An 8,740-nucleotide genomic window follows, 5' to 3' on the forward strand; every position below is an offset into this window, starting at 1 on the left:
GATCTTGATTTGTGCTTTGCATATTCGAGCTTATTGTTATTCACATAGAGCCATGTGTTTCCCATCAGATTCTGTTAAACAGTACTGTAAGTACGTGGTTGGAGCTGTCACACTATGCTTTTGCTGCCACAATTGAGAACGTTTGGCACATCATGGGCAGGGCCCCCCGATCTGCTTAGGCTTTTGACGAGTCAACTCGCCAGTTGGCCAGAATTTGACAAGATAACTCAACAACTGGTCGTAGGTTGTCTTCCAGAAATGAACAGCATAGAGATAGATGTGTAGACACTTTCTGCAGGACCTGACCATCATTTTGTAGCACAATGCTCAATCACGTACAGTGCAAATTGTTACTGATTTGTTTGACTGATGGGGCTGCTAAGTGCTATAGCACCAACTGCACTCCCCCTAACTTAAGCCCTCGTAAATTCAACTCGATTTCTAAACTGAAGGAAACACTTCGAGGCATTCGCTTCAGAACTGCTACAAATTCGTCGGGCAATAGACCGCGCCGCTCGAGCTATCGACACAACTGGCACTGCTAAGAGTATCCTACGACTTCCACATCGCTGGCAAAGGGTTATACACCATGCTGGTGACTACTTTGAAGGTCATCTAAACTTTGAAACATATATATATTTTGTACGAGCTGTAAATAAATACACTCCTGGAAATGGAAAAAAGAACACATTGACACCGGTGCGTCAGACCCACCATACTTGCTCCGGACACTGCGAGAGGGCTGTACAAGCAATGATCACACGCACGGCACAGCGGACACACCAGGAACCGCGGTGTTGGCCGTCGAATGGCGCTAGCTGCGCAGCATTTGTGCACCGCCGCCGTCAGTGTCAGCCAGTTTGCCGTGGCATACGGAGCTCCATCGCAGTCTTTAACACTGGTAGCATGCCGCGACAGCGTGGACGTGAACCGTATGTGCAGTTGACGGACTTTGAGCGAGGGCGTATAGTGGGCATGCGGGAGGCCGGGTGGACGTACCGCCGAATTGCTCAACACGTGGGGCGTGAGGTCTCCACAGTACATCGATGTTGTCGCCAGTGGTCGGCGGAAGGTGCACGTGCCCGTCGACCTGGGACCGGACCGCAGCGACGCACGGATGCACGCCAAGAACGTAGGATCCTACGCAGTGCCGTAGGGGACCGCACCGCCACTTCCCAGCAAATTAGGGACACTGTTGCTCCTGGGGTATCGGCGAGGACCATTCGCAACCGTCTCCATAAAGCTGGGCTACGGTCCCGCACACCGTTAGGCCGTCTTCCGCTCACGCCCCAACATCGTGCAGCCCGCCTCCAGTGGTGTCGCGACAGGCGTGAATGGAGGGACGAATGGAGACGTGTCGTCTTCAGCGATGAGAGTCGCTTCTGCCTTGGTGCCAATGGTGGTCGTATGCGTGTTTGGCGCCGTGCAGGTGAGCGCCACAATCAGGACTGCATACGACCGAGGCACACAGGGCCAACACCCGGCATCATGGTGTGGGGAGCGATCTCCTACACTGGCCGTACACCACTGGTGATCGTCGAGGGGGCACTGAATAGTGCACGGTACATCCAAACCGTCATCGAACCCATCGTTCTACCATTCCTAGACCGGCAAGGGAACTTGCTGTTCCAACAGGACAATGCACGTCCGCATGTATCCCGTGCCACCCAACGTGCTCTAGAAGGTGTAAGTCAACTACCCTGACCAGCAAGATCTCCGGATCTGTCCCCCATTGAGCATGTTTGGGACTGGATGAAGCGTCGTCTCACGCGGTCTGCACGTCCAGCACGAACGCTGGTCCAACTGAGGCGCCAGGTGGAAATGGCATGGCAAGCCGTTCCACAGGACTACATCCAGCATCTCTACGATCGTCTCCATGGGAGAATAGCAGCCTGCATTGCTCCGAAAGGTGGATATACACTGTACTAGTGCCGACATTGTGCATGCTCTGTTGCCTGTGTCTATGTGCCTGTGGTTCTGTCAGTGTGATCATGTGATGTATCTGACCCCAGGAATGTGTCAATAAAGTTTCCCCTTCCTGGGACAATGAATTCACGGTGTTCTTATTTCAATTTCCAGGAGTGTAGTTGCCACTATTAAAGTTCCAACCCTTGTATAAGGGCCAGAGGTGGACCAACGCTTTATTGACTTGCTCAATTTGTGAAGCTTTTCTTCTTGGACAAACCATTCAAGTTTTCTGAAATTGTAATCTTTTATTTATCTGCACATATACATCACATATACCGATTTTCTTCCCATGCGGATAATTCCTTTGTGGCGCGTGTGTTTATTGTCTTAGAGTGTATTTTATATAAAAAAAATCTAGACCGACTAATGGAAACAAGATGGAACAGTATTCATAGTTATTGGTATAAACATTGAGTATTATGTGCAGTTTAGCTACAGGAAACTTATAAATCATATTTCTACAAACAACCATGTTCAGAAAAAGCAGAACACCTTGAACGACTATAGGTAAGAGGTTCATATTCACAGGACATGTTCTGCGCAAATGATTAGCATTTCAGTCACCTCGGTTGACTGTTACCTAGTAGGCACAGGGTTCACCATGGGTCCTGATAACTTGGTCCATGCGTGACGGCATCGATGTGTATAAGGCGCGAACGGCGTCCTGTGCTATAGCCATCCTTGCTGCATTCATCTGATTCAAAAAGTCACTTGCGGTGGTTGGCATTGGGTCACAGTGCTACAACCGTCATTTCACCATATTGCACACATTTCCGATTGGCAACGAGTTGGTGATCTGGCGTGCCAGGGCAAAAGGCTGATATCCTGTGACATCAAGAAGCAACGTGTTCATACAGCAACAAGTTGTCGTGTATTGTCTTGCCGAAAAACGGCGTCTGGGGTGTTGTGCAATAGAGGGTGCGGCTACGGGTTGCAGGATGTTATTCACGTAGCTCACAGTGGTCACTGTGTCCTGGACACGCATCAACTGTAATTTGTGGTTGTACCCAATAGCACCCCACACCTTAGGGCCTTGAGTTGGCCCTGTATGTCTTGTGCTCTCCCTGTCTGCGGTGAACCAAAACACGGCCATCGTTTTCTAACAAACAGAACCTGGATTCGTCCGGAAACACTATCTGATGTAGCCCGCATCTCGTGGTCGTGCGGTAGCGTTCTCGCTTCCCACGCCCGGGTTCCCGGGTTCGATTCCCGGCGGGGTCAGGGATTTTCTCTGCCTCGTGATGGCTGGGTGTTGTGTGCTGTCCTTAGGTTAGTTAGGTTTAAGTAGTTCTAAGTTCTAGGGGACTTATGACCACAGCAGTTGAGTCCCATAGTGCTCAGAGCCAGCCAACTATCTGATGTCATTCCTGTCCCAGCGATGTCCTTCGACACACCACTGCCGTCTAGCGTGTTTCTACACATTCTTCAAAGGTAGGCGGTGAAGTGGACGACGCGCACATAACCCATGCCGTAATAAACGGCGACGGTCTGTCACCATTGACAGTGCACGAGGTCTTAGACTTTTCCACTGTTGCGCCAGAGCCAAGTGGGACGCAGATCTATCCTGCAATGCCATTCTGATGAGATGTCGATCTTCTCTGGGGGGGGGGGGGGGTGGAGGGAGGGTTGGATGGATATACCACATTTTTCATGCCAATAGTGCGCCCTTTTTCAAACGCACTGATTTGACGGTACGGTTCGCGCGTACGTATGCGAGGTATCCTCCACGTCTGCTCAAGTCACACTAAACTATTGCCTTCAGTTTATAGCGACAACGAGAGCCGCAGGCACATTTTACCGGTAGGTGGGTTTCCGCCGCGATATCGATGTCGACGCTGAACCCGCGGGCCGGCATGGTTCAAATGCTGATCATTTCTGCAGAACATGTTAAGGTACATATCCTGGGAATATGAACGTCTAAATGGACCTTGTTCCACAAAATGAGTTCGGAACAGAGGTACTCACGAGCAGGAGAGGGCTGGTGCGGGGCGGGCGTCACAGCGGCGGCGAGTCGCTGCTGCGCCAGGGCGACCATCAGCCAGCAGCCCACCACCAGCCCGCGGCACATCTGCAACACACCAGCAACACTCACGTTCTATGCACACTCCGTTTTGACAGTTCTACTAACAGAGCACATATCAGTGACCATCTGCAACACATCATCTAAGTCCCAACATCACTGCAGCCTTCCTGCTGCGATTCTATGAAACTTATGCTCTTTCACTGCTGTCGTTTGACGATTATCGATTAGCTACTCAGCGCAAGTATTTAGCATACTGACAACACATGTTTACTGTACCACATCCATTGGGCCTTTCATCATTGCCAATAGTGACATCTAAATAGCATACTCTCAATGAAATACGAGGGCTATCCACAAAGTACATTACGTTTTGGAATTAAAAGTAAATAAAGTATTGGAATTTTTTTTTATTATATACAGATGAAAGCCACACTTCAATACTACTTTTCTACATAGTTGCCATTTAAATTAAGGCACTTATCGTAGCGATGGACGAGCTTGGAAATTCCTTCGCCGTAAAATTCGGCCGCCTGCGCCTTCAACCACGTGGTTACCTCTTCTTGAAGCTGTGCGTTGTCATCAAAACGCTGCATAGCCAACCACTTCTTCATTGCCGGGAATAAGTGGAAGTCGCTAGGTGCCAGGTCGGGACTGTACGGCGGATGAGGAAACAACTCCCACTTAAAAGATTCGAGAACTTCACGAGTGGCATTTGCCGTGTGGGCCCGGGCGTTGTCGTGAATCAGCAAGATCTTTGAGCCCAACTTTCCCCTGCGCTTGTTTTGTATTGCTCTTCTGAGGTTGTGCAGAGATTGGCAATACCTTTGAGAGTTTATTGTAGTGCCTCTTTCCAGGAAATCCACAAAAATCGTATTTCTACCGGGTTACTGACTAATCACGTGGTTGAAGGCGCAGGCGGCCGAATTTTACGACGAAGGAATTTCCAAGCTCGTCCATCGCTACGATAAGTGCTTCAATTTAAATGGCAACTATGTAGAAAAGTAGTATTTAAGTGTGGCTTTCATCTGTATATAATTAAAAAAAATTCCAATACTTTATTTATTTTTAATTCCAAAACGTAATGTACTTTGTGGATAGCCCTCGTAGTTAAGCATTCAGAAGTGTCTGTGGGAAGAATGTGAAATACCTCATTTCCTAGAGAATAGAGTTTTTACTTCAACAATTACATTTATGAATACCATTGACTACACAACTGAGTATATGGACGTTGAATTTTCGTATGAGTAAGATCTGCAGTGTCTGGTTTACAACAGTTGATTTTATGCAGTTGGGTGTATTACAGTTGTTCAGTCTTTCTTGTCATGTTGTTACATTTACCAAGGAAGAACAAACCAAAGCGTCTAAACAGGATTTTGTATCATGGATTAAAATTATATAATAACTGTCCACAGAAATGAAAGAGATAGCCAAAATACATCTATTTAAAATAGAGTCTAAGAGCATTTCTTCAGTAGTGGATAATACACAGATGAAGATTATGTGCAAAATTTAGAGTAAAGGATTATAATAAACAAGTTATTACTAGCGGATTATACTATCTAACCATTTTTCTGAGTCCAACATCATTTATCATGAGGGGATGGTGACTCAGTTTTTCAGACAGGTAGAAGGGAAGACTGGGAGAAGTAAAATATAAGTTGTTGCATTGTCGTAGTCCTAGCGTCAGCTGCAGTGTTTGTACTTGTGTGCAGTGAAACGTGTGAAATGACTAAATGAACAGCACACATTTCCTTTTATGTTACTAAGTTAACTGAACAATGTATTATTGCTTTTATGTTGTTAAGTTAAATGAACAATTCATAAATTTAATATTCTGTAAATCCTTTTCCATTTATATTTATATTAGATTACTGGATACGAGGCAGAATCGGATCGTTAATCATTTCATTGGTTAACACAGCCCTATCTCCACATGCTAACAAGTTCTGTAGTAGAGCATGTCTGGGAGTTAATTAAAGCTGAGAACTTACAGAAAGAGTGACGTGGACAACGCGTTCCTCAGAAGGTGCTATCCGCTAAAGAGGGACTGGGAAGAGACTTATCATGTTCTGCAGGGGCGGAAATTTACTGCCTTGAGCGAGAGCGGAACGAGGAGGCGGCGGTATAAAACAATGGAGGCCGCTGAGCACCATAATGCGGACAGTGCAGGTGGGAGGTTGCACTCTGGTAAGCCAAATAAAATTTTGAAAAAATGATTCAAATGGCTCTGAGCATTATGGGACTTAACATCTGAGGTCATCAGTCCCCTAGAACTTAGAACTACTTAAACCTAACTAACCTAAGGACATCACACACATCCATGCCCGAGGCAGGATTCGAACCTGCGACCGTAGAGGTCGCGCGGTTCCAGACTGAAGCGCCTAGAACCGCTTGGCCACACCTGCCGGCTAAAATTTTCAGAATAGCGTACCTGGCTAAAGAGCGTCGGGGCGGAACAAGGCCAAAAGACATTATTTTAGTGCTCCGTCGTGGGGTCAGAAACGATGGTTGCAAGCTGACCTCCGAGCAGCCTTCTCACGGGAAGTGCCGGGGCACATATTCCACAGAAAAGCAGAGATGTGTATTTAATTGGCGGAGTGCTATGGATTTAGGAGGGGAAATGGAAACTTCCAGAAAATCTTCTGAAAGGAGTATGAGCTTCAGGGGACTGGCTGATAGATTCATGACTTATGTAGTGGAAGGTAATGTTTGTATAACGGCCACTGGGATTCGTTGCCTGAGCGCTAACGTAGACACCGCGTGTGCAGGAGGGAGTAGGCACATCGTATAGAGACACTTACCTACTGGGATCGATTGAAGACACTTTCCTTCAGTGATTGACTAAGATACGTAGCTGGCGAGAGTCAGAGCTGAGAATCTGGCGGTTAGACATTGCGAAGTGCTGATTTTTCCACAAGGAGCGTGTGAAGTCGTAGCTCTGTGAACAGGCATGTTATTATATTTTCCAGAATGACGATTCTTTACCTCTCTGTGAAGTCTGACACACACTGAAGTGCTTTTTTACAGAAGTACACTTGAGTCGAATTTCTGTTCCTGGCTAGTGAGGAAACAAAAATCTTCACTCATGGTCTGTCTTGTACTGAGGTAATTTCAGCTCTAGGAGTTTGCTGATGGCATATTGCGTCCGCTGTGTAAGAAGAGAATTACAGGTACGCCACGTACATCATTTTCAGAGAGGCCAACACCCCAGCGATCAGATTATTGGTGCTGTGTAACTGCTGTCCATACTTCAGTAAATGATATACGCAGCCGGCCGGTGTGGCCGTGCGGTTCTAAGCGCTTCAGTTTGGAACCGCGTGACCGCTACGGTCGCAGGTTCGAATCCTGCCTCGGGCATGGATGTGTGTGATGTCCTTAGGTTAGTTAGGTTTAAGTAGTTCTAAGTTCTAGGGGACTGATGACCTCAGTAGTTAAGTCCCATAGTGCTCAGAGCCATTTGAACCATTTTGATATACGCACTTCGGTTTGGTGAATAAGGAAACATTCACTATGTATGTGTTGAATTCCATAGCTTGTCCACTGAGCATTTTCTGAAAGTGCCAGTCAGGCAGTAGGTCTTCTGCTTCTCACCGCCAATCACTATTATCCACCTTTGAGTATGTCTAATAAAGGGGGGCGTGGTATAATGAAAGACCAATGTATGTGTTGCTAATATCGAAATTACATTTGGGGTAGAATCCGACATTGTGTGCATCAAATTTATACAATTTTTGCACTCTATATGTGTTTCAAGAACAACTCATTGCCCGCAGCTCGTGGTCGTGCGGTAGCGTTCTCGCTTCCCACGCCAGGGTTCCCGGGTTCGATTCCCGGCGGGGTCAGGGATTTTCTCTGCCTCGTGATGGCTGGGTGTTGTGTGATGTCCTTAGGTTAGTTAGGTTTAAGTAGTTCTAAGTTCTAGGGGACTGATGACCATAGATGTTAAGTCCCATAGTGCTCAGAGCCATTTGAACCATTTTTGAACAACTCATTTACGGTATCCAAGTTGTGATTCATTCTAGTAGCATCCCGATATAAATAATTGGTTTGATTCGCTAGACACGATACCTCGTTTTACGGGAAACCCGAGATCTAAGTTGTCAATGACAGGGTCGTTTTAATCATCTGTAGGTTTGAGAATTCCCTTATGGAGATATCATCAGGCAATCCCACACACAAACACGGCGGAGGCTTAGAACATAAGGGAACTGTACATTAGACATACCTGAGTAGCGTAGTGCAATTTAGCCCACGATCATAAGATTTGGGTGGATGTAGGCTCATGGCCTGTTCAGCCATCCTCATTTGTTTCTTCGTGGTTTTTGGCAATCACTTCAGGTAAATGCTGGGATGGATCCTTCAACAAAGCCCTCACTAGACTGACCTGTTTTCTTCTCATTAAACGCATATGTACGAGAGTGTGTTGTAAAGTAAAGACTCTGAATTTTTTATGTGAAAACTTTTAAAGATTTTTAAATGAAGCAAACGTTATTAACATTCTACACATTTATTCTTCATTTCTACATATTTATTTCGCAACATAGTCACCCTGGCTACGAACACATTTCTGTCAACGAACGCCCAGTTTGTTAATACCGCCAGTGTAGAATGTTTGACTTTGTTGACGGAACCACAACCTCACATCTTCTTGCACTGCTTTGTCACTATCAAAGTAAAATCGTAGGAGGTGTTCTTTAAGTTTTGGAAACAGGTGAAAATCGAATGGGGCCAAGTAGGAACTGTATGGAG

General features: G+C 46.4%; 1 protein-coding gene across 1 annotated transcript in view; it reads right to left on the reverse strand.

Moving 5' to 3' along the window:
• The window catches only part of LOC126249384 (ly6/PLAUR domain-containing protein 6B-like), a 397,877-nt gene extending 393,601 nt beyond the window's left edge, over nucleotides 1-4,276 (reverse strand). The window contains exons 1-2 of the mRNA XM_049951036.1: nucleotides 4,268-4,276; nucleotides 3,934-4,036 (exon numbers count right to left, since the gene is read on the reverse strand). Coding sequence (XP_049806993.1) covers nucleotides 3,934-4,036; nucleotides 4,268-4,276 — 112 coding nt within the window. The remainder of the gene's footprint in view (nucleotides 1-3,933; nucleotides 4,037-4,267) is intronic.
• Between the last annotated feature and the right edge of the window lie 4,464 nt (nucleotides 4,277-8,740).

The sequence above is a fragment of the Schistocerca nitens genome, chromosome 3 (assembly GCF_023898315.1).
Source record: "Schistocerca nitens isolate TAMUIC-IGC-003100 chromosome 3, iqSchNite1.1, whole genome shotgun sequence".
Lineage (NCBI taxonomy): Eukaryota > Metazoa > Arthropoda > Insecta > Orthoptera > Acrididae > Schistocerca > Schistocerca nitens.